General features: G+C 46.7%; 1 protein-coding gene across 1 annotated transcript in view; it reads left to right on the forward strand.

Moving 5' to 3' along the window:
- The window catches only part of LOC149442182 (integrator complex subunit 14-like), a 79,050-nt gene extending 73,033 nt beyond the window's left edge, over positions 1-6,017 (forward strand). The window contains exon 12 of the mRNA XM_089656411.1: positions 4,424-6,017. Within this exon, the coding sequence (XP_089512537.1) occupies positions 4,424-4,675 (252 nt within the window). The 3' untranslated portion in view covers positions 4,676-6,017. The remainder of the gene's footprint in view (positions 1-4,423) is intronic.
- Positions 6,018-26,816: the final 20,799 nt, after the last annotated feature.

Here is a 26,816-nt window from a genome sequence, read left to right on the forward strand (position 1 = left end):
AAGTGTGAGGAGCATTCTTCCCACTGTCCACAAGTGTGAGGAGCATTCTTCCCACTGTCCACAAGTGTGAGGAGCATTCTTCCCAATGACCACAAGTGTGAAGAGCATTCTTCCCAATGACCACAAGTGTGAGGAGCATTCTTCCCAATGACCACAAGTGTGAGGAGCATTCTTCCCAATGACCACAAGTGTGAGGAGCATTCTTCCCAATGACCACAAGTGTGAGGAGCATTCTTCCCACTGACCACAAGTGTGAGGAGCATTCTTCCCAATGACCACAAGTGTGAGGAGCATTCTTCCCACTGACCACAAGTGTGAGGAGCATTCTTCCCACTGTCCACAAGTGTGAGGAGCATTCTTCCCACTGTCCACAAGTGTGAGGAGCATTCTTCCCACTGTCCACAAGTGTGAGGAGCATTCTTCCCACTGTCCACAAGTGTGAGGAGCATTCTTCCCACTGTCCACAAGTGTGAGGAGCATTCTTCCCACTGTCCACAAGTGTGAGGAGCATTCTTCCCAATGACCACAAGTGTGAATAGCATTCTTCCCAATGACCACAAGTGTGAGGAGCATTCTTCCCATTGACCACAAGTGTGAGGAGCATTCTTCCCACTGACCACAAGTGTGAGGAGCATTCTTCCCACTGACCACAAGTGTGAGGAGCATTCTTCCCACTGTCCACAAGTGTGAGGAGCATTCTTCCCACTGTCCACAAGTGTGAGGAGCATTCTTCCCACTGTCCACAAGTGTGAGGAGCATTCTTCCCACTGTCCACAAGTGTGAGGAGCATTCTTCCCAATGACCACAAGTGTGAGGAGCATTCTTCCCAATGACCACAAGTGTGAGGAGCATTCTTCCCACTGACCACAAGTGTGAGGAGCATTCTTCCCACTGACCACAAGTGTGAGGAGCATTCTTCCCAATGACCACAAGTGTGAGGAGCATTCTTCCCACTGACCACAAGTGTGAGGAGCATTCTTCCCACTGACCACAAGTGTGAGGAGCATTCTTCCCACTGACCACAAGTGTGAGGAGCATTCTTCCCACTGTCCACAAGTGTGAGGAGCATTCTTCCCACTGTCCACAAGTGTGAGGAGCATTCTTCCCACTGTCCACAAGTGTGAGGAGCATTCTTCCCACTGTCCACAAGTGTGAGGAGCATTCTTCCCACTGTCCACAAGTGTGAGGAGCATTCTTCCCACTGTCCACAAGTGTGAGGAGCATTCTTCCCACTGTCCACAAGTAAGAGGAGCATTCTTCCCAATGACCACAAGTGTGAGGAGCATTCTTCCCAATGACCACAAGTGTGAGGAGCATTCTTCCCAATGACCACAAGTGTGAGGAGAATTCTTACCTCTGACTATCACACTAATGCATCATGAATAGTAAATAAAGCCATTTTTAGCAGGGGTTCCCTGAGACCGGAAAGTTAAATCAAGGCTTCCTCTGTGTTAAAAAGGTTCACAGAGGCTGTTTTAGACAATTGTGTGCTACTAACCTTGTGGCAACAGTTTTAGGATGGTCTTTTTTTCTGTTCAGCAAAACTGTGCACAAAGCCAGGTTTATAGACACAATGGAGGTGGGGGGATTTACTAACAATAGAGCATGCAAAATCTGGTATGGCTCTGCATAGAAACTAATGGGCTTCCAGGTTTTAGTCCTCATGCACACCTGATGTTTTTACAGCTGCTGTTTTTGGCTTTTGATGTTTTTTGTTTTTCTTTCTACAGCCAGTAAACCCCCCAGCATGTTATCGCATGTGTCCATACACACATAGACTGGAATCAGCATTTTTTGGCAGGGGTGTTTTTTGGCTGGAAAAAAACCCCAGAACTAGTGGGTTTCTAGAGGAGTATTTTAGCTGTAAAAACGCTCTAATGCTAAAAACGCTGAAAAACTCAGGTTTTTCCTGAGCAGCGTTTTCAAAACGCCCTCCCCCCAGTGTGTATGGAGCCTTATTGTCAAAGCTTAGTTGAACAAGCTGAAGTTGGAAGCTGATTGGTTACCATATACGTCTGCACCAGATTCTGAGTGCTCCAGTTTAGTAAATCGATCCCATGGCTTGATGTGGAGGAACTGCACAGGCACCTTTCTGGTAGAATGCAAATGCAAGCCAAGTCTTCTAATCCAGTATCAATATCTGATGTCACAGGTTCTCTTTCAGGCTAAATGACTAAAACAAATCTGGCGCAATGTCCTCCCAGGATGGTGGCGGCTGTTATAGCAGTGTAGCAGATGAGGGGGGTGGAGCTCTTGGATTTAGCGCCATATAATTGCCAGTGATTTTTAAATGGGACATCCAACAAGCTTATTTAGCTGTGATTGTCTGGACACGACAAACGTTTGGCCATGTATTGCATACTGTATTAGCAGGTTACCCTTGGAACATGTATGTTTTAAAATTCACACATTTTTAAACCCTTCTGCCCAGCCCTGCTATTGCTTTAGTTGGGCTATATCATCCGGGGGGTTGTGATGGTCTGCCCAGTCACACAGGGTCGTGGATAAAGGGGTACCACCTGTCCTCCTGTATGGGCCCCAGGCTAGCAGGGGGGCCCAGGCAGCTGGGTGAATCTGATGTGGGCAGGGAGGGTGATTGGCACAGTGGGGGCAATTACTGGAACAGATTCCATGTATGGCTCTCTGCAGTAGCTGAAATCTGTCTTTTTCTCCTCTCCCTCCCGATGGCATTCAGCTGCTGCAGAGAGAGCTATACAGGGGATTGGTTCCAGTAATTGACCCGCCACACCCATAAACCTCAGTTAGCACTATATGTTTCTCCCTGCTACCCAGGCCCCATTGTATTCCTCTCCTTCCCACCGGTTGCTGCCAGCACACAACAGGATCCTTTTCGTAATGAAAAAATGCAGTAATGTAACGAGTCATCTGCTGGGGCACCTGCTGAAAAAAAAAAATTGCTAGCAATTAAAAAATAAGAAAAAAACGGTATGGAGTAGCGTTCTCCAAACCCCCCCCCCCCCAAAAAAAAAAATCCATAGCAAGCCCTTTGGGTCTGGTATGGATTTTGAGGGGAACCTCCACGGCAAGCAAAATAAAAAAAATAGTGTGGGGATTTCTGAGCGTGCAGGTCAGGAAGGGGGGGGGGTGGGTGTTGGGGCTGGGGGCAAGCAAGAAGTCACCCCCCCTTCCCAACATGGGGGGGCAGCTCTGCTCCCCCATTGATGCCACAAGGGGGCGTGGTCACCGGTTGACTTTGCCCCTTAGTTATTTAAGAGCTGTCAGGCAGCGGAGCTGTGGGGGAGTCTTTGTCGGGAGCGGAGCCCTTTTTTTTTTTTTCTTTGGTTTGTTTGTTAGGAAGTTCCAGTAATTGACCCCCCCACCCCCGCCACACCCATAAGCCTCAGCCTGCACTATATGTTTCCCCCTGCTACCCAGGCCCCGTTGTAAAAATGCAGTAATGTAACGAGTCATCCGCTGGGCACCTGCTGAAGAAAAAAAATTGCTAGCAATTAAAAAATAAGAAAAAAACGGTATGGAGTAGCGTTCTCCAAACCCACCCCCCCCCCCAAAAAAAAAAAATCCATAGCAAGCCCTTTGGGTCTGGTATGGATTTTGAGGGGAACCTCCACGGCGAGCGAAAAAAAATGGTGTGGGGATTTCTGAGCATGCAGGTCAGAAAGGGGTGGGTGGGTGTTGGGGCTGAGGGCGAACAAGCAGTCACCCCCTCCTTCTCAACATGGGGGGGCAGCTCTGCTCCAGTCATTGATACCACTAGGGGGCGTGGTCACCGGTTGACCTTGCCCCTTAGTTATTTAAGAACTGTCAGGCAGCAGAGCTGTCAGACGGGGAGTCTTTGTCGGGAGCGGAGCCCTTTTTTTTTTTTTTTTTTTTTGTTTGTTGGGAAGGCGGTGGCAGCGGGCATTGTGATTGACGAGGGCTCTAAACCAGGGGATGTTTTTTATATTTTTGTTTTTTTAATAAAGGACTTGTCAAAAGGGCATGTGGGCTGGTATGGTTTTGGCAGGGAGGGCGTGACAACCTGCTGGCAGCTGATGACTCGTTACATTACCGCATGTTTTCACTAACTCATGCTGTATTTTGGTACACTTTTTTTAGTGAATGCCAACAATTTTTTTTGAAACATACTTGGATGAGGTAAGATACCGCTTTGCGAATTGTCCCCACAGACCTAAAACGTATTCTGCAAGAAGAGAGTTTTCAGCACCGCATCACTTGCATCGCGTTCTTGCTGGAAGAATCTGCAAACATGCTGGCATGAATACATAGAAGAAGCTGGTTTTGTTCCCATAAGAATACATTCAATGTAGAAGATGGGCATACAGGGTGGTGATAGCCTCTTCTGCTGCCTGCTCCTGTACTTCCAATATAGGATGCTACTTTTAATGGCGTTTTGTGTCTTTCTTATCTCACGCGACATTCTTGCTTGTGATTTTTCTCTCAGGAGTTGAATCGTCTTCGAAAGGCAGCACTTGCCTTCGGGTTCCTGGACCTCTTGAAGGGAGTGTCTGATATGCTGGAGAGGGAATGTACTCTGCTTCCTGACAACGCTCATCCTGATGCCGCCTTCCAGCTCTCACATGCAGCAGCTCAACTCAAACTGGCCAGCACTGGAACCTCTGACCACGCTTCCTATGACAATAACATTGCGCCTCTGCAGACGGACTTCTCTGGCCGTGGCTCTGAAAGAATATGAAGACCGGATCTATATCCTTGTGGGGCCTCAGCGGAGGACTTCTCCTCCACCTTGGAAAGCCGGTTGGCTTTCTAGCAAGTAAACCACTGCAGACTTCCAGAACCTGCCACAAAATAATTCACTGGTAATGGGCCAGGACTGAGAACCCGTTGGCTCAGGTATAGCTGCCCGAAATGTGGAAGCACAGTAATCTCTATTGATATGTGTACTGTATATAGTAACATCAGGAACCACACAGGTCTGCGGATCCTAGGATTACAAGGCTTGCCTGTTTCCACTTTCCTGTGGCAATATGTGGCCCTAATTTCCATGTTTTGTGACTGATGGGAAAATTTTTTGCAAGAATTGCACTATACCAGTAGCAAGGATGTACAGGTATCTAAACGACTTGTATACAAAGGGTTTCCTAAATGTGTTAAAATCTCTCTTGGACCAGTAAGTGATCATTACTTTTTGCTATAGAAGGCTCATCGCTGAATGTCTGCTAGTGTCAAACATCCTCTTAAGTCCGGAATAAATGTTCTGGCAGGTCTTGATGGGACACCATTATGGCAAAGGCTGAATTTTTACCATCCATCATTCTGAAAACAGATTAAACCTTCTAAGGGCAACCTTAAGCTGGTGCTATGTGGGGGTGGGGATATCGGCACATTTTGAAGTTCTTGGATTTTTCCAAGAATCTCCAAGAATCTGATCACTCATCTCTGACCTATGACCTTACCCCCTTGTGGAAGGCTGAGCTGTAATTTGCAAAGTAATAAGCCTTTTGCTCACAGGGGGGATTATTTTTCAAAACGCTCTTCAGTTTTAGTGAGGTTTGTGGACCAGTGGACTTTGTAGGCACATATACATCAATCCTAAATGAAATAAATATGAAGGAGGAGCCTGCACGCTGTGACGTGACGCCGCCGGATCACGGAGGTCCGGCGGCCATCTTTATACACAAGCTGGTTAGTCATCAAGCAGCTTTAACCCCTTTGCGCCGGTGCCTCCCGACCCTTTAAGGGTTTCAGCAGCCGGGGGGCAGGGTTTAGCGTCATGTGACCGCCGTGACACCCCGTCACATGATCAAGAAAGGTCCCGATCGAAAGAGGAGATCGGGACCTTTCCGTGAGTACCGGACATGTGTGCTGGGAGCGTGCAGGGCGCGCGCTCTCAGCACATATGTCTTTTTTTAATAGAACGCAAATGTGCGGCCGCTCGGTGTCTAGGCCCAGACGCTGGGAGGCCGCACATTTACGTTCGGCCGGCGTGAAGAGGTTAAGCTGCATGTATCTCCTGTTAATTTTGGAATGCTGTCTGGAATTTTAACCCTTTAATAAAATCTGGTATTTAATTACTACACTATGGGCAATATCCCTTTTTACTCTGTACCGAGCATTTAATTCCCCAGAAACCCTGTTGACCACCCCAGCATCCAGAGGAGGGCAATCCACCACGCTCCAGCTTATCCTATAGGGGACCTATAGGAAAATTTCACCACAAAAACCACGATATTTCGTGAAACATTCGGCAAAACGTTCCACAAAGTAATAGCACACCAATCGGGAACAATCCGCACGTTTTGATATATTACTTGTCTTTGTAGTGTAAAAACTGTGGGAGGAGTTAGCGTGGCAAATTTAGCTATAATAGGAATAAAAATAAGAACTAGAAAAGCTAAAATTTCTGGGGAAATTGTGTGAAGTGTTCTTGCCTCCACCAGTAGTCTACAACTGGAGTGGGCGGACATTTTTAGTGGCAGCAGGGATAGCTGAACATTTTGATATAAGATTTGTGCAGGTGGGCTCAGGGGCCGACTGACAACTCATGGGGCCCCCGGGCAATAGGGGATCATGGGGCCCCTGTGTCCTTGCCCAAACTCAAAAAAGCCTATGAAAAAGGTACTAGGGGCATCTCATTGGGCCCCCTACTGACCCCCCGGGCAATAGGGGATCATGGGGCCCCTGTGTCCTTGCCCAAACTCAAAAAAGTTTATGAAAAAGGTACCAGGGGCATCTCATGGGGCCCCCTTCTGACCTCGGGCCCTCGGGCAGTGCCTGAGTTTCCAAATGGTCAGTCCGCCCCTGGGTGGGCTTGAAAATGAGGGAGTGATGGCAGTTTAGAAATCATGTCCTGGTTTGTCAGCTCCCACTCTAGTTTTGAACATTCTGCCATTCATTCCTATGGGACCAATTTCACCACAAAAACGCTGATATTTCGTGAACCATTCGGCGAAACGTTCCACAGAGTAATAGCACACCAATCGGGAACAATCCACACGTTTCGGTATGTTACTGTCTATGTAGTGTAAAATCTGTGGGAGGAGTTAGGGTGGTAAATTTGGCTATAATAATATGAATATATATGTGAGATAACAGGAAGTGGTCGCCATGCAAGAACACTTAACTAGAAAAGGTACAATTTCTGGGGAAATTGTGTGACGTGTTCTTGCATCCAACCCTAACCAAGTGATTGATGAAATGTAAGCAGTGCACATGGCAAGCCTGATAGACTGAGAAATGCATTTCAACTTGTATTTTGCAGCTCACAGTCTAGCCTGGGTCACTCAGCTGCCTGGTGAGTCATCTTTGGTTGCTATGGCAACTCACTGAGTCAGTCACAGGAAGCTGAGAGGGGCTTTTATAAACACACTGCTCCAACTTGCCAAATTCACTGGCGATTGCCACTTTCAAACACTTGTAGTTTTAAAAGTATAAATGCTACTGCAAAGAGCTATATTGTGAGAATCACAAGAACCAGACCTACATTTTGATGCATAGTATGTCTCTGAAATATTAAAAATGAAGGCACAGTCGCAGTTTAGAAATGACCCTTCAAATTTCAGGTGGCTGCGAGTGAAGTTTCAATGAAAGTCAATGGGCAGTGTGAGTTGCAAACAAAAGGTGATATTGTGAAAACTATCAGGACTATGGCTTAGCCATGGACATTTTTAGTGGCAGCGGGGATTGCCGAACGTTTTGATATAAGATACGTGTAGGTGGGCTTGAAAATGAGGGAGTGATGGCAGTTTACAAATCATGTCCTGATTTTTCAGCTCCCACTCTAGTTTTGAACATTCCGCCATTCATTCCTATGGGACCAATTTCACCACAAAAAACGCGATATTTCGTGAACCATTCAAGTGATAGCGCACCAATCGGGAACAATCCGCACGTTTCCGTATATTACTATGTAGTGTAAAAACTGTGGGAGGAGTTAGCGGGGTAAATTTGTCTATAATAAGAATATATATGTAAGGGGTCTTGCAAAAACACTTAAAAATGAGAGGTACAGGGAACAACCATTACGCTCAACTTCCAAGCCTCAGTGTCACTGAACTCCGGTGACATCCTCACCCTGTCATTGAACTTCATTAGATCAGATCCTCATTGTCAGTATCACTGAACTCCCCAGAGAGATCCTCATGGTAGTAAGCACTCATGGGGGAGTCTCACTCCTGTCAGTGATCACTGAACTTCCCTCAGATGGATCCTCACATCAGTATCAATGAACTTCCCTCAGAGGAATCTACACCTCGGTGGTGTCACTGAGTTGGCCCTAGAGAGAGCCTTCACTTGGTGTCCATTGAGCTTTCCCAACCTCTCCATCTGCTCAGTAAGCTTCGAGTCTTTTTATACCGCACCGAACTACCAAAATATCAACCTATGGAGAGTCAAATTTGAATTTAACATTAAAATCTTTCTTTTGGCTTGTATGTTCGCATCCAAATCTTTCTGGCTCTGTAAACCATCTAAAAACACAAATAATTCAGATTTGATCAACCCTGAGGTGGCAAAACCCATTTCCCAGAATCCTTTGCAAAGATATGCAAATGAGCAGGTTCAGCCAGTAACTTTCAAATCATACCTCTGCTGATAACTGTCACCAGTGTGCCTATGAGAGCTCTCAACTGACTTTTCATGCCATAGCTGGACACAGGAGCCGGACCAGGGCAACCGCCTGTAAAATGACAGCTTTCTTAACTACAAAGGTGAGGGGGGGGGGGGGGATTCTGCTTTAACTGTTTCAATACCGGGCAATTTTACACCTTCCTGCCCAGGCCATTTTTCAGGTTTCAGCGCTCTCACACTTTGAATGACAATTGCGCGGTCATACAGCATTGTACCCAAACTAAAATTTTATCATTTTCTTCACACAACTAGAGCTTTCTTTTGGTGGTATTTAATCACCGCTGGGGGTTTTATTTTTTGCTAAATTAACAAAAAAAGACCAAAAATTTTGAAAAAAACACACATTTTCTTTGTTTCTGTTATAAAAGTTTACAAATAAATAATTGTTCTTCATAAATTTAGGCCGAGATGTATTCTGCTCCATGTCTTTGGTGAAAATAACCCAAATTAGGATGTATTATTTAGTTTTTAGGAAAGTTATAGAGTTCACAAACTATGGTATAGATCTGAATATTGATCAATCCTGAAGTACTGACAGCCAATCTAATTTCTTGAGGTCTAAGAATGTCAGAACAGTACAGATATCCCCCCAAATGTCAGAACAGTACAGATATCCCCCCAAATGTCAGGACAGTACAGATATCCCCAAATGACCCCTTTTTGCAGAGTAGACAGTCCGACGTACTTCATAAGAGGAATGGCGAGTTTTTTGAAGATGTATTTTTTTGTCATAATTTTTCGGAAAATGAAAAAATGAAAAAAATTATTTTCACTATTTTTTTTTTACATACTGTCACCAGTGCAGTACAGCAACATCATATAACTGGCATGGCGGTGAACAGGGACACTGACTGGTGACAGTATGAAAAAAAAATATATATATTTTTTTTTTTTTATTATATTTAATTTTTTATTACATTTTTTTTTATTTTTTTAAAGATTTTTTTTCATATTTCACTATGACCAAAATAGTACAATGTTACCATAGTAACATTGTACTACTTTGGGGAAGTGATCAGTATTTATTTTTTTTTACACAATTTGCTTATAGCAAAGAATTACTTTGCTATAAGCAAGCATTTACCTGAATGAAATCGATTCATTCAGCTTTTTTTTTTTTTTTGTGCTTAGCTGTGATTTGGTCACAGCTAATCACATGACATGTGCATGTGATTAGCTGTGACCATTCACAGCTAGGCACTAGTATACAATGGATGGCATGAATGAAGCCATCCATTGTATACAACTGTCATGTGACCTGCTGTGATTGGTCACAGCAGGTCACATGGTACCAGCAATGGGAGCCGGTACTCGGATCTGTCATCGAGGTGCACGGCCGATGACAGATCGCACTGCTGCGCCGCTCTGCACTAGCGCAAACGGCGCATGTGCGGGAGCACGCCAAATGGCGGGCACCCAGAATGCAGATACACATCTGAAGCCGCCAAATGGCCATTGGCCGGGCGGCTAATGGTTAACCACTTGCCTACCAGGCACTTATACCCCCTTCCTTACCAGGCCAATTTTCAGCTTTCAGCGCTGCCGCACTTTGACAATTGCGCGGTCATGCAACATTGTACCCATATGAAATTTTGATCATTTTTTTCTCACAAATAGAGCTTTCTTTTGGTGGTATTTAATTGCCACTGGGCGCTTTACTTTTTGCGCTATAAATAAAAAAAGTGCAAAAAATTTTTATAAAATTTTTCAAACAGGTATTTTTTCTCTTTCACTGATGTGCGTTGATGAGGCGGCACTGATAGGCGGCACTGATAGGTGACACTGATGATGGGTACTGATAGACGGCACTGACTGGCATCACTGCTGGGCACTGACTGGCGGCACTGACTGGCACAACCCCTGGGCACTGACTGGTGGCACTGCTGGGCGGCACTGGTGGGTGGCACTGGTGGGCAGCACAGGTGGGTGGGCACAGGTGGGTGGGCAAAGGTGGGTGGCACTGGTGGGTGGGCACAGGTGGGTGGCACTTCTGGGCACAGGTAGGTGGCACTTCTGGGTACAGGTGTGTGACACTGCAGAGTGGCACAGGTGGGTGCACTGCTGGGCACAGGTGGGTGCACTGCTGGGCACAGGTGGGTGATCTGCTGGGCACAGGTGGGCGGAGCTAGTGGGCGCACTGCTGGGCACAGGTGGGCGGAACTTGCGGGTGGCACTGCTGGGCACCGATCATCAGGGCACTGATCATCAGTGTCCTGATGATCGGTGCCGATCCCCGCTCTGACAACTGCCGGTTCTCGGCAGTACTTTCCTCACGATCTGACAGCATGAGGAAAGTGCAGCCGAGAACCGGCACTTGCATTTCCCTGTGATCAGCGTGTCATTGGACACCGCTGATCACGTGGTAAAAGGCCGCTGGGATCGGCCTTTTACCACATCACGTGATCAGCTGTGTCCGTAGGACACAGCGATCACGGAGATCGCCGGGTGCGCGCCCCCTGGGGCGCGCAGGAGAGCGCGTTCTGGGGGGACGTCATATGACGTCCACCCAGAACTGGCCGGCCGCAGTGAAGCCGTCATTCGGCTATCTGCGGTCGGCTACTAGTTAACAAAGCCTTCATTTTTCCTTCATGGAATCCTCCCAGCACTTTGTTATGTGGCAATTTAAGTGTCTGCTGTCATCTCAGGAAGTAGCTGGTGCCGCCTCTCCATATATACAAGTATAGAATCGAAATTCAAGAAACCTCAAGGTGGTAATGTTGTGTTATTAACCCCTCGCCTACAGGACACCTATACCCCCTTCCTGCCTACCGGGCACTTCTACCCCCTTCCTGCCTACCGGGCACTTCTACCCCCTTCCTGCCTACAGGGCACTTCTACCCCCTTCCTGCCTACCGGGCACTTCTACCCCCTTCCTGCCTACAGGACACTTCTACCCCCTTCCTGCCTACCGGGCACCTATACCCCCTTCCTGCCTACAGGGCACTTCTACCCCCTTCCTGCCTACAGGGCACTTCTACCCCCTTCCTGCCTACCGGGCACTTCTACCCCCTTCCTGCCTACAGGACACTTCTACCCCCTTCCTGCCTACCGGGCACTTCTACCCCCTTCCTGCCTACAGGGCACTTCTACCCCCTTCCTGCCTACAGGACACTTCTACCCCCTTCCTACCTACCGGGCACTTCTACCCCCTTCCTGCCTACCGGGCACTTGTACCCCCTTCCTGCCTACAGGACACTTCTACCCCCTTCCTGCCTACTGGGCACTTCTACCCCCTTCCTGCCTACCGGGCACTTCTACCCCCTTCCTGCCTACCGGGCACTTCTACCCCCTTCCTGCCTACAGGACACTTCTACCCCCTTCCTGCCTACAGGACACTTCTACCCCCTTCCTGCCTACAGGACACTTCTACCCCCTTCCTGCCTACCGGGCACTTCTACCCCCTTCCTGCCTACAGGGCACTTCTACCCCCTTCCTGCCTACAGGACACTTCTACCCCCATCCTGCCTGCAGCGCACTTCTACCCCCTTCCTGCCTACAGGGCACTTCTACCCCCTTCCTGCCTACAGGACACTTCTACCCCCTTCCTGCCTACCGGGCACTTCTACCCCCTTCCTGCCTACAGGGCACTTCTACCCCCATCCTGCCTGCAGCGCACTTCTACCCCCTTCCTGCCTACAGCGCACTTCTACCCCCTTCCTGCCTACAGGGCACTTCTACCCCCTTCCTGCCTACAGGACACTTCTACCCCCTTCCTGCCTACCGGGCACTTCTACCCCCTTCCTGCCCAGGCCAATTTCCAGCTTTCAGCGCTGTTGCACTTTGAATGACAATTGCGCAGTCATGCAACACTGTACCCATATGAAATTTTTATCATTTTGTTTTGTGACAAATAGAGCTTTATTTTGGTGGTATTTAATCACCGCTGGGTTTTTTATTTTTTCTTAAACAAACCAAAAACCACTGCAAATTTTGTTATAAAATTTTGTAAATAAGTTATTTTTCTCCTTCAATGATGTGTACTAATGAGGCTGCAGTGATGGGCACTGATAGGCTGCACTAATTGACACTAATAGGTGGCACTGATGAGGAGGCACTGGTAGGTGGCACTGATGGGTATTGACAGGCATCACTGATGGGCGCTGAAAGGCAGCACTGATACATGGCACTGATAGGCGGCACTGACTGGCGCTGTTAGGCGGCACTGACTGGCACTGTTAGGCGGCACTGACAGGCACTGATGCACACTAATAGGCAGCACTGACTGGCACTGATAGGTGGCATTGACGGGTGACACTGAAAGGCAGCTCAGATGGGCACTGATATGGAGCACTGATGTGGCACTGATGGGCACTGGCGGACACTGACAGGTGGCACTGCTGGGGCTACATTGATCATCAGGGCACACTGATGATCAGTGTACATGTCGTCTCCCCCCCCCCCCCCCCCCCCCCGCGGAAAGCCGATTTCTGGCTCTCCTCTCCTCTGTCAGCGTGACAGCTCGAGAGGAGAGAAATGCCGATAACCGACATTTCCCTGTTTACATGTGATCAGCTGTGATTGGACACAGCTGATCACATGACTGAGCCGACATCTTCGGCTCTTTCCGTGATCGGTGATCCGCTGTGTCTGAAGGACACAGCGCACCGCCGATCGCAATGCGCATGCGCTCCCTGAGCCGCGCATGCGCAGTGAGAATGGGAGGACGTCATCCCAGAACGAGAGAACCACCTTGCGCCCGTCATACTACTATATGGCGGGCGGGAGGTGGCTAATATGGGTTTGGATTTTTCCAAATTCGAACCGTTATGCTGGTCATTCACAGTTTGAATTTTGGGAAATTCCTGATTAATGGGTTGAACTTTGGGATAAGCAGACATTTAGATTTATTAAAACTGGAGCACTTACAATCTGGTGCAGCTGAGCATGGCGGCCAATCAGCTTCTGACTTCAGCTTGTTCAGTTAAGCTTTGACAATAAGGCCCCATGTACACGGGGGAATCTGGAAAACACTTCTGAACGATGGAAACTGACTGCTGGAAAACGTAGGTTAAAAAATGTCTGTTAGCTGCGTTTGCATACCGCGTTTATGTGTGTTTGCGTTTAGAAGCGTTTTTTTAACCACTTGCCCTCCTGAGGATTTACCCCTCTTAATGACCACGCCTCTTTTTGCTACTCGGCGCTGCACTAATTCAACTGATAATTGCGCGGTCATGCAATGCTGCACCCAAACAAAATTTACGTCCTTTTTTTCACACAAATAGAGCTTTCTTTCGGTGGTATTTGATCACCTGTGCGCTTTTTATTTTTCACGCTATAAACAAAAAAAGCCAAAAATTTTGAAGAAAAACAATATTTTTTATTTTCAGCTATAAAAAATATATAGTAAACTCAAAGTTGGTTATAAATTTAGGCCAAAATGTATTCTGCTCCATGTTTTTGGTAAAAAAAAATCCCAATAAGTGTATATTGATTGCTTTGTGTGGAAGTTATAGCGTCTACAAACTATGGTATAGATACTGCAATTTACGCCATTTTTCTGCTATACAGCACTGCGCTAGTTTAACGGACAATTGCGCGGTCATGCAATATGGTACATAAATGAAATTTACATCCTTTTTTTCTCCACAAATTGAGCTTTCTTTCGGTGGTATTTGATCGCCTGTGCGGTTTTTATTTTTTGCGCTATAAAAAAAAAGTCTGACAATTTTGAGGAAAAAAAAACAATATTTTGGACTTTTTGCTATAAAACATGTCCAGTAAAAAAAAAATGCAAAAATCAAATTTAGTCATAAGTTTCTGCCAAAATGCATTCTGTGACATGTCTTTGCTAAAAAAAAAAAAACAATACGTGTAAATTAATTGGTTTACGTGAAAGTTATAGCGTTTACAAATGGCGGGAAAGATACTGGAATTTTTAGGGTTTTTTTTATACTAATAATGGTGGCGATCAGGGACTTATGGCAGCGACCAGCGACTTATGGCGGGACTGCGGCGGACATTCTGACATTGGGGGGTACTGACTTGGGGTCACTGACATCCCCAAAAACACTAATACAGTGATCAGTGCAAAAATAATAAAAACTGACACTGTACTAATGGCAATGGGGAGGAAGGGGTTAACTTTATTTTGCAGGGAAGGGTTATAGGAGTGAGGGGAGTGTTTTACTAGGGGGCGGGGGTGTGTACTGGGCGGGACAAGGCTGATCGAGAAAGAGAAACTATTCTTTCTCGATCAGCTCATCCTCGAGCTGACAGAAGTGACAGACAGCACAGCTACTGCAGCTGTGCTCTCTGTCACCGTTTACCGCCGATCGCCGGGACATAGCCGCTAATGAGCGGCTGTGACCCGGCAACTGACATCTGCGGCGGTGATCCACAGGACAAATAGGGCGGCAGCGCGCCTCGTGCGCGCCCCCTATTTGTTTACAAAACACACATTTTAAAACGTGGTTTTGCCTGTTAGTGCCGCCCTGCCGCCGTATATGTACAGTGGTTGGGCAGCATGCGGTTAAGATAACTTCAGGAGACCTTCCAAAATGCCCAGAATGCACTGAAAAATAGTAAAAAATTAACTATTTCAGACATTTTAGAAGAAATAGAGAGAGCAGAAGCAGAGAGAGCAGTATGTGTTGAGATGACCGGTCTTTTCTGGTTGTCTTCACTATGGATCCCATCATGAGCATAATGCGGCACGTTCTACCATTTTTTTCCTTCACGCAAAACCTGGAACTGACTGCGCTGGTGTACCGGGTCCATTTGAATACATGGAAAACACTTTGCATGCATTTCTGATGATGAAAAAAAGCTCTGGACAGCATCTGGATATGGAACAGTTAAAAAAAACGCTTCTAAACGCAAACGCGGTTAAATGCGTTTACATACGTTTACAAGCATTTGGCATTTGAAATGCTGATAAAATCTACTCCTGAACGCAAGTTTGGTGCATTAAAAAAAACAACTGTAAACTCAACTGCCTGTAAACAACGATGTGTACATGGACACATAGGAAAACATTAGGGAGAATTCAGGGGCTGCTGAAAAAAATGCAGAAAAGTTCCTAAACGTGAGTTTATCAGCTGCAGGGTACATGAGCCCTAAAACCTGGAAGCTGATTGGTTACTATGCAGAGCTGCACCAGATTTTGCACTCTCCAGTTTTAGTAAATAGCCCCATTGTCCACAGGAGCCATGCAATTTGGTGTGCAAAGGCATTGGGTGCACTCAAAGTAGATTTACATCTTGTATGGGTAGGAATATATTTAAATGGGTTTTTGGTACTTGGAGTTCAGCTTTAGTCCTCACGCACACGGGACGTTTTTACAGCGGCTGTTTTTGGCATTTGACATTTTTTTCTACAGCCAGTAAACCCCCCAGCATGTTATCCTATGTGTCCATCCCCGGCATGTTATCCTATGTGTCCATCCCCGGCATGTTATCCCATGTGTCCATCCCCGGCATGTTATCCCATGTGTCCGTCCTCGGCATGTTATCCCATGTGTCCGTCCCCGGCATGTTCTCCTATGTGTCCATCCCCGGCATGTTATCCTATGTGTCCATCCCCCCCATGTTATCCTATGTGTCCATCCCCGGCATGTTATCCTATGTGTCCATCCCCGGCATGTTATCCTATGTGTCCATACACACATAGACTGTAATCAACGTTTTGTTTTGGCTGGAAAAAAAACCCAGGACTAGCGGGCTTCTAGAGAAGATTTTTAGCTGTAAAAATGCTCTAAATGCTGAAAAATGTGCAAAACGCTGTAAACTGCCGCAAACTTGTGTTTTTTGGACTTTTTTGACCAAAAAAAAAATTTATTTTTTTTTAAAAATGCAAATGTGGCAAAACTCCGCTAAATGCTAATGCAAAAATGCTTAAAAAAGCTGAAAAACACACATTTTTAACGTGACTTTACACCGTTAACGTTACCAGCCTTCTGAAAACGTCCAGTGTGCGCGAGGACTTAAATTTGTATTTACTGGGCAAAATTCTGACAGATGTGGAATGAAGCCACAGAAACCATATTAAATTTGGAGGACAATACTAAACTAGAAAAGCTAAAATTTCTGGGGAAATTGTGTGAAGTGTTCTTGCCTCCACCAGTAGTCTGCAATTGGAGTGGGTGGAGTAACTGGGTGGAGTGGGCGGAGTAACTGTTGTGTGGTTGGAGTGGCTGGAGTAACTGTTGTGTGGTTGGAGTGGCTGGAGTAACTTTTGTGTGGTTGGAGTGGCTGGAGTAACTGTTGTGTGGTTGGAGTGGCTGGAGTAACTGTTGTGTGGTTGGAGTGGCTGGAATAACTGTTGTGTGGTTGGAGTGGGCGGAGTAACTGTTGTGTGGTTGGAGTGGGCGGAGTAACTGTTGTGTGGTTGGAGTGGGCGGAGTAACTGTTGTGTGGTTGGAGTGGCTGGAGTAACTGTTGTGTGGTTGGAGTGGCTGGAGTAACTGTTGTGTGGTTGGAGTGGGCGGAGTAACTGTTGTGTGGTTGGAGTGGGCGGAGTAACTTTATGGAGTGGGCAGAGTAACTGTGTGGAGTATTTGGAGTGAGTAAAGATAGTGAACATTACACTAACCAATTGATTGATCAAATTTAAAAAGTGCACATGGCAAGCTTGATAGAGTGAGAAATGTATTTCAACTTTTATTTTTCAGCTCACACTCCCGCTTTTGTCACTCTGCTGCCTGATCACACACCTGGGTTCCTATGGCAACTCACTCTACAGCAAGGGCAGAGAAGAGCGGTTAAAAACAAACTGCTCCAACTTGCTCACTTCACTGGCGGTTGCCATCTTCAAACGGTTGTAGTTTGAAAAGTATAACTCCTACACCAAAGATATTGTGAGAATCACAAGACCCAGACCTACATTTTGATGTATAGCATGTCTCTGAAATATTACAAATGACGGCACAGTCGCAGTTTAGAAATTGCCCTTCAAATTTGAGGTGGCTAGAGTGGAGTTTCAATGAATGTCAATGGTCGGCGTGAGCTGCAAACAAATGGTCATATTGTGAAAACTATCAGGACTATGGCTTAGCCATGGACATTTTTAGTGGCAGCAGGGATAGCTGAACGGGAACAATCCGCACGTTTCAGTATATTACTGTCTATGTAGTGTAAAACTGTGAGAGGAGTTAGGGGGGTCAATTTAGCTATAATAAGAATATATATGTGAGATAACAATAAGTGTTCTTGCAAGAATGAAGATCATTGTAACAGCAAACTTTTCAACTGTCATGAATCGGTTACATACATGACTGCTGTGCTCACTAGTGATCGGTGATTGGCTACAGCTAATCATATGGTACAAAGCGCTGTGATTGGCCCTGGCACCATGTGACAGCTGTGGGCCATTCACAGTCTAGGAACCACAGATGTTATGAATGAATGCATTCAGAACAGCTCTGTTGACACTGATTTTGTGATTGCATATCGATCACATGATCAGCAGGCGGCGAGTGCCAGGATCCGCGATTTGCTGTGTCCAGTGGACACAGGTGTGTGTGTGTTTCGGGGGGGGGGGATGTGCTGTGCACCCCTATACCAGAATAGACCAAATTAGTTTGGCTTCTATATGTACTACAGCTGGTTGGCAAGTGCTTGTAGGAGTCAAAGATAATGATGGACCCTAGAAGAGGAGGCTCGGGGCTGCTCTGTGTGCAACCATTACACAGAACTGGTAAGTAAAAAAAAAATGGTTTAAAATCACTTTAAAACCATTAAAGTGTTACTATACCCACAACAGTACAATCAGTCTGTAGATGCAGTAAAGCATGCTTGTTATACTCACTGTGGAACCTAAGGGGTTTAATCCTCAGCATTGTGTAAAAAGGCTGTTTGATCCTGTCTTCTCTGATCCTACACTGTCCCTAATCCATCTTCTGATAGCACATGCTCAGTTTGGTGTGTATTGCTTGAGGTTTTTTTTTTGGGGAGATTGCATGTGGTCAGCACAGGGCCAATCAGCACTGTCCAGACAAGAGGGTCATGAGTTATGCAGCCTCATAGGACAATTGGGAGAATGAAAACTCCTACAAGCTTTAACCAGTGCTCTGCTGGACACTGATAGAAGTCACAAGACTGCTATATACTGCTGGTGAGAAGAGGTATTTAGCAGTTTATATTTACTAAAATAATTGCATTTCCATGTTGTGTGTACTGTGGGAGACCAGAGATAGTGAATACAGGGTCCGGGGAGAGCGGATATAGTGAATGCGGGGTTCGGGGAGAGCGGATACAGTGATTGCGGGTTTCGGGGAGAGCGGATACAGTGAATGCGGGGTTCGGGGAGAGCGGATACAGTGAATGCAGGGTCCGGGGAGAGCGGATACAGTGAATGCGGGGTCTGGGGAGAGCGGATACAGTGAATGCGGGGTTCGGGGAGACCGGATATAGTGATTGCGGGGTCCGGGGAGAGCAGATATAGTGAATGCGGGGCCCTGGGAGAGTGGATATAGTGAATGCAGGGTCCGGGGAGAGCGGATATAGTGAATGCAGTGTCCGGGGAGAGCGGATACAGTGAATGCGGGGTCTGGGGAGAGCGGATACAGTGAATGCGGGGTTCGGGGAGAGCGGATACAGTGAATGCGGGGTTTGGGGAGAGCGGATACAGTGAATGCGGGGTCCGGGGAGAGCGGATACAGTGAATGCGGGGTCCGGGGAGAGCGGATATAGTGAATGCGGGGTTCGGTGAGCGGATACAGTGAATGCGGGGTCCGGGGAGCGCGGATATAGTGAATGCGGGGTCCGGGGAGAGCGGATATAGTGATTGCGGGGTCTGGGGAAAGCGGATATAGTGAATGCGTGGTCCGGGGAGAGCGGATATACAGTTGTGACCAAAATTATTCAACCCCCAATGCTGTAAAGGGGTTTAGGGACTATAGTGTACATTTGGAATTGTATTCAGAATCAAATCCTACAAGGACGTTGTAACTACCCAAATGCAACTAAAATGACATCAATTGTTTATGTAATACAGTAGTAAATGGTTCTTATGTGGTTTCTTCATTGCCACAATTATTCAACCCCTTAAAGACTACCACTCTGAAGAACAGAGGTTCATACAGGTGCTTTCCATCAGGTATTGAAAACACCTGTGGATGTCACCGAGCAGCAATCAAGCATAATAAGCACCAATTAGGCAGCTTTAAAATGACTGTGATACTCAGCTCCTTCTAGACATTTACTGGTGTGGTTACAAACATGGTGAAGGCAAGAGAATGGTCCAGGAAGACAAGAGAAGAGGTGATTTCTCTTCACAGGAAGGGCAATGGCTATAAGAAGATTGCAAAGATGTTAAACATACCAAGAGACACCTTAGGAAGCATCATTCGCAAATTCAAGGCAAAGGGCACTGTTGAAACGCTACCTGGTCGTGGCAGAAAGAAGATGCTGACTTCGACTGCTGTGCGCTACCTGAAGCGTAGAGTGGAGAGAAGTCCCCGTGTGACTGCTGAGGAACTGAGAAAAGATTTGTCAGATGTGGGTACAGAAGTTTCAGCCCAGACAATAAGACGCACACTGCGTAATGAAGGCCTCCGTGCCAGAACTCCCAGGCGTACCCCCTTGCTGTCTCCAAAGAATAAGAAGAGTCGACTGCAGTATGCCAAAAGCCATGTGGACAAACCACAAAAGTTGTGGGATAGTGTTCTGTGGACTGATGAAACAAAATTAGAACTGTTTGGGCCCATGGATCAACGCTATGTTTGGAGGAGGAAGAACAAGGCCTATGATGAAAAGAACACCTTGCCTACTGTGAAGCATGGTGGAGGGTCAATCATGCTTTGGGGCTGTTTTGCTTCTGCAGGTACAGGGAAGCTTCAGCGTGTGCAAGGTACCATGAATTCTCTTCAGTACCAGGAGATATTGGATGGAAACGTGATGCAGTCCGTCACACACCTGAGGCTTGGGAGACGTTGGACCTTTCAACAGGACAATGATCCCAAGCATACCTCCAAGTCCACTAGAGCATGGTTGCAGAGGAAAGGCTGGAACATTTTGGAGTGGCCATCGCAGTCACCAGACTTAAATCCGATTGAGAACCTCTGGTGGGACTTAAAGAAAGCAGTTGCAGTGCGCAAGCCTAAGAATGTGACTGAACTGGAGGCCTTTGCCCATGAAGAATGGGCGAAGATACCCGTAGATCGCTGCAAGACACTTGTGTCAAGCTATGCTTCACGTTTAAAAGCTGTTATAACTGTAAAAGGATGCTGTACTAAGTACTAAGATTGAATGTCACTTGGGGGTTGAATAAAACTGATAATGCTGTGAGCACAGAAAAGACATTTGTGGTTATTTCATTATAACTGTTATGTTATATTTGTCTGACCTACAAGTGCCTCTTTAATGTAAATGTAAGCAAGATGACTGAATGATCAAAAGCAATGTCAAACTGGCCAAAACACTCAATTTCAGTGGGGGTTGAATAATTTTGGTCACAACTGTAGTGAATGCGGGGTCCGGTGAGCGGATACAGTGAATGCGGGGTCCGGGGCGAGCGGATATAGTGAATGCGGGGTCCGAGGAGAGTGGATATAGTGATTGCGGGGTCCGGGGAGAGCGGATATAGTGAATGCGGGGTCCGGGGAGAGCGGATATAGTGAATGCGGGGTTCGGTGAGCGGATACAGTGAATGCGGGGTCCGGGGAGAGCGGATATAGTGAATGCGGGGTCCGGGGAGAGCGGATACAGTGAATGCGGGGTCCGGGGAGAGCGGATATAGTGAATGCGGGGTCCGGGGTTTAGTAACCCTTTACTGCTTCTCAAACGTCTAGGCAAATGATACTATGGACAGCCCACAGTGCCGTTCACGTTAGCTAAACAAAGCGTTAGCATTGCTTCAAACGTGAAGCCTGATGTTGAGTCTGGAGGAGTTCGAAGTCTTTCAATGCCTCCCATTGAAGCCTATGGTAACGCTCCACAAACACACTGACAGGCCTTTGCGGTGCATTAACGTTACGTTGTATTATAGGCATTTGTGGTGCGGTTTTAACGTGCCTCAAACGCACCAATAACGCACATAGGGTGTTTAGGGTATCATTTTTAACGAGTGTTACATGTGAGTCAAATACACCTATTACCGCTATATGTGCATTTGTTAAGCGGCAGCATTTTGAGTCAAGTGTGAACAGACCCTTAGGGCTCATTCTGACTTGTGCATTATAGTAATGAGCCCATTCTATGGTCAACACCATTTATTGGAAGGCTTTGGTCACACAGAAGGCTGGACTCCGCTAGCAATCGGCATATTATTGCGGCCGGGATTCACAGAAGTTTGGGTTCAGCCGCCGGCAGCCAGTACAAGTCAATGACAGGCTGACAGATGCTGTGGCTGTAAGTGTGTCACTGCACATCGAGTACAGAGGGGTGGCGGTGGACGCGGTATACTTGGACAGAGGGGTGGCAGTGGAGTACTTGGAAAGAGGGGTGGTGGTGGACGTGGTATACTTGGACAGAGGGGTGGCGGTGGACGTGGTATACTTGGACAGAGGGGTGGCATTGGATGTGGTATACTTGGACAGAGGGGTGGCGGTGGACGTGGTATACTTGGACAGAGGGGTGGCATTGGACGTGGTATACTTGGACAGAGGGGTGGTGGTGGACGTGGTATACTTGGACAGAGGGGTGGTGGTCGACGTGGTATACTTGGATTTTGCAAAAGCGTTTGGCACAGTTCCCCACACACAGCTAATGTGTAAGGTAAAGTCTACAGGCTGGAAAAATCTGAATGTAAATGGATAGAAAACTGACTAAAAGTTCGTATTCAGAGAGTAGTGGGTAATGATTCATACTCTGAATGGTCTAGGGGTGTCAGTGGTGTACCCCAAGGTTCAGTGTTAGGACTCTTACTTTTTAATATATTTATAAACAATATCGGGTCTGAGATTATAAATCCCATTTCAGTCTTTGCAGATGACACCAAACTGTGCCGTGGAATAACGTCCTTACAGGATGTCTCCAATTTACAAGCCGACTTCAATGCTCTGTGTAATTGGGGGACTATGGGGCCAATGAGGTTTAATGTTGATAAATGTAAGGTTCTGCACTGGGGAGCTAAGAATAGGCATGCCTCATACATATTGGGGGGGGGGGGTACAACTGGGGGAATCAATGGAGAAGGATCTGGGGGGGGGGGTCAATGGTGGAGAAGGATCTGGAAGTTCTGGTAGACAACAAGCTTAATAATGGCATGCAATGCCAAGCTGCGGGATCTAAAGCGAGCAAAATACTCTCTTGTATTAGGAGAGGTATAGACTCCAGAGAGAGAGATATCATTCCCCCCCCCCCCTGGTACAAATGATTAGTAAGACCTCATCTGGAATATAAAGTTCAGTTTTGAGCACCAATTCAGTTCACAAAAAGAACATTGGGGAACTGGAGAAAGTACAGAGAAGGGCAACCAAACTGATAAGAGGCATGGAGGAGCTCAGCTATGAGGAAAGAATATAACTGGATATAACATTTATAGGTCAGGTTGATCCAGGGAATATCCGATTGCCTCTCGGGGAATCAAAAAATTATTTTTTTCCCTGCAGGAGCAAGCTTTGCTGTTTTTTTTTGTCTGCCTCTGGATCAGCTGTGGGTATAGGATTATAACTTTTTTTTTTCTTTCTCTGGTTGAACTGGATGGACTTTTGTCTTTTTTCAGCCAGACTAACTATGTAGTTACAGGTGATTTTTTATCTATTTTTTTTTTTAATTTACTACAGGCACCTATGTAGCGCTGTCAATTAACGCAGTGCTACACACACATCAGCATCCTCTTACATCAGGGTCCTCATCAGAGACTTACCTTACATCAGGGTCCCCATGAGAGACCCGCCCTTACATCAGGGTTCCCATCAGCATCCCCTTACATCAGAGTCCCCCCTTAGGGTCGCTGGTTCAAATCCTGACCATGGCACCACCTGCCTGGAGTTTGCATGTTCTCCCTGTGCCTGCGTGGGTTTCCTCCGGGTACTCCAGTTTCCTCCCACACGCCAAAGACATGCTGGTAGGTGAATTGGCTCCTGTCTAAATTGGCCCCAGTATGTGTATGTATGAATGTGAGTTAGGGACCTTAGATTGTACACCCCTTGAGGGTTAGGGACTGATGTGAATGTACAATATATATGTAAAGCGCGGCGTAAATTGACGGCGATATATAAGTACCTGAAATAAATAAAATGATTTTCTTTTAGTTAGGGGGAAAGTGACAGCTAATTCTCTGAGCTATAGTGACAAAAAAAAAAAAAAAAAGCGGTAAATACATTTAAAAATCAGCACCATAATAAATTTAAAAAAAAGGCCTGGGTTCCTCCCTCCCATCTATACCAAGCCCCTCGGGTCTGGTATGGATTTTGGGGGGGACCGCCACACCATTTTTTTTTAGGCATGAGAGTTCCCCTCAAAATCCACACGAGACCCGAAGGGCTTGGTATAGATGGGAGGAGGGACCTCACGCCGTTTTTTTTAATTATTATAATTGCCGGCAATTCATTTACATTTAGCTGTCAGTGGGGAACTCCACTGACATCTGAAACATTAACACATGGTTGTCACTAGTAAAATACCGCATTACTTAATAAAATAACTCATGCGGTATTTTAGTAGCTTTTTTTTCTGACCTCTGGAACGGATTAATTGGTTTTCAATGCATTCCTATGGGAAACGGCATTTCGGTTTACGAATTGTTTGCTATAAGAAAAGTCCTGCAGAACAAATTAAATGAGTAAACCGAGGTGTTACTGAACTAGGGCCAATTCACCTCCCAGCTTGTCTTTGGAATGGTGATGAGGGACAGACAAGTGTCCCTTGGAGAAGCAGCTGGCCCCAGCTGAACGCAAACGCGGGTGAATGCCAACCTCTTGAGGCGCTTGTTATTGCCATTTCGGTGATCCACAAAAGGGGTGCCGGCCATCCAAAAGGCGATCTAGAGAACACTCCAACCATGCGCTAAGAAGACGCCACACACGTCCGGCTCATCAAATGGCCGGATGTAAGAACAGCCTCTACCGAGGTCACAGCCTCTGATACGTCTGGCACGTCCCTCCACCCGGGAGTGGACCGGATGGGGAACTCGTCTCTCAGTTCCCCATCAGGCTCCCTAATAACAAGGACCATGTAATTTCCCAAATATGGTGGGGCTTGCCCGTATTTTGGTAATGACGTCCCCTGCATCCGCGGCCCTTTTGTTTACATTTAGCTTGCGGCCGGGAATTTCCCAGATGACATCTAAATGAGGCCGGGGATACATTTCTGTGTGAGGTTACATACATGACGGCCTCCCAGCACAGCCAGTGCCCGCTTTGAGTACTGGCATACCTCTGCATGTTCAGAGTTGATCTTCAAGTGGTTCTAAAGGCTCAACCCCCACCAAATACTTACCTGAGCCCCTTTTCAATCCAGCGATGTGCATGAGAGCCTCGGCTCTCCAGGGACTCTCCCTCCTCGTTGGCGGAGACAGCAGCAGGAGCCATTGACTTTCATTGCTGTCAATCACAGCCAGTGAGCCAAGGAAGGGGGGTGGGTATGGCCGAGACATGGCTGTGTGTGTGTGAATGGACACAGAAAGCAGCGGCCTAGGAGTGAGCCTACTCAGGCTCAAGCAGTTTGCTGTGGGGGGCACTTGGCAGAGGGAGGGGGACCCAAGAAGAGGAGGATGGGGATAGGTATGACAGGTTTGTTTGGGTTTTTTTTTTCTTCTTTAAATTGCCTATAATATCACTTTAATCATAGACTACCTCTTCGACGAAGCCCAGAGGGTGGGGCTAAAAGCACTGGCATGGGGTAGCTTAGGATGGTCTAAGACAGGGGTGGGCAGCTGTTGGTGAACTACAAGTCCCATCATGCCTCTGCGAGTCATGCTTGTAACTATCAGTTTTGCAATGCCTCATGGGACTTGTAGTTCTACAACAGCTGGAGGGCCACAGTTTCCCACCCCTGGTCTAAGACAACCAACTGACGCATTTCACCCAAAACTCAGAGTATGCGGCTGAGGCCGAACATGTGCAGCGTTTTCTTACCACCTGAGAATCCCAGCTGCACAAATACACCGATTCTTGGCAGTGTACCGCTCTCTGTGACCGTGTGAATGAGGCCTAAATGGCAGCCTAACGCACAGAACAGTAGAGGGGGAAAAAGCACAACTAATTTCAGCACACAAAAACGTATGTAAGAAATGTTGTGGCGCACGGATGAAGAGTAATAAATGGACTGTCACAATGCAATGCACATTAACCTCTTCACGTCGGCAGCACACAAATGTGCGGCCTCCCGGCGTCTGGGCCTAGACGCCGAGCGGCCGCACATTTGCGTTCAGGTAAGAAAAAACATATGTGCCGAGAGCGCGCACCCTGCGCGTTCCCAGCACACATGTCCGGTACTCACGGAAAGGTCCCAATCTCCTCTTTCGATCGGGACCTTTCACGATCATGTCACACGTCGTCACGGAGGTCACATGATCCCTAAAACCCATCCCGCCTCCCGGCCCTTTAAGAGTTTCAGAAGCCGGGACGGGTTTTAGAGATCACGTGACCACCGTGATGACGTGTCACATGATCGGGAAAGGTCCCAATCGAAAGAGGAGAAGGGGTTAAAGTGCATCAGTTAAGACACCGCAAAGGATCACAAAAGTGCAAATCCAGCCTAAGGTCAGGTTCACACCTATGCAGTTTGCTTTTGCTCTGTTTCTGTAGTGCGGTTTTCATTTTTTTTTTTTTTTTAATTTCAAGTTTCTGGGCAGATTCAAAAACGCAAAAAGCATCAAAAACGCACTAAATGCCCTTCTGCAGCTTTTCCATTAACGTTTATAGGAACAAAAATGCAACTTTTTCCATTAAAAAAAAGTCCCTGACCCTTTGCAAAAAAACACACTGGGTGAAAACGCAGAGATGTGAACGTGTCCCATAGAAAAATCATGTTCAATGGACTGCTGTGCGTTTCTGCAAAATGCTGCGGAAACCGCTTAGGTGTGAACCTGGGGTAAAGGGGGCAAAAGTGTCTCTGCAGGGCTCACACCATGGTGCAGAGACGTCTGTTTTTCTGCACACTTTCTGATAGGGCATAATGAAATCAATTGTTCTACTAACATTTATAGGTGACGTTGATCCAGGGAATATCCGATTGTCTCTCGGGGGATCAGGAAGGAATTTTCTTCCCAGCAGAAACAAATTGGATCGTGCTTTGCTGGGTTTTTTTTGCCTTCCTCTGGATCAACTGTGGGTGTAGGATTATTACTTTTTTTTTAATGGTTGAACTGGATGGACTTTTGTCTTTTTTTCAGCCAGACTAACTATGTAACACTTTAAAAAACGG

Source organism: Staurois parvus, unplaced genomic scaffold (genome assembly GCF_062004578.1).
Source record: "Staurois parvus isolate SC_StPar_1 unplaced genomic scaffold, SC_StPar_1.0 ptg000903l, whole genome shotgun sequence".
Lineage (NCBI taxonomy): Eukaryota > Metazoa > Chordata > Amphibia > Anura > Ranidae > Staurois > Staurois parvus.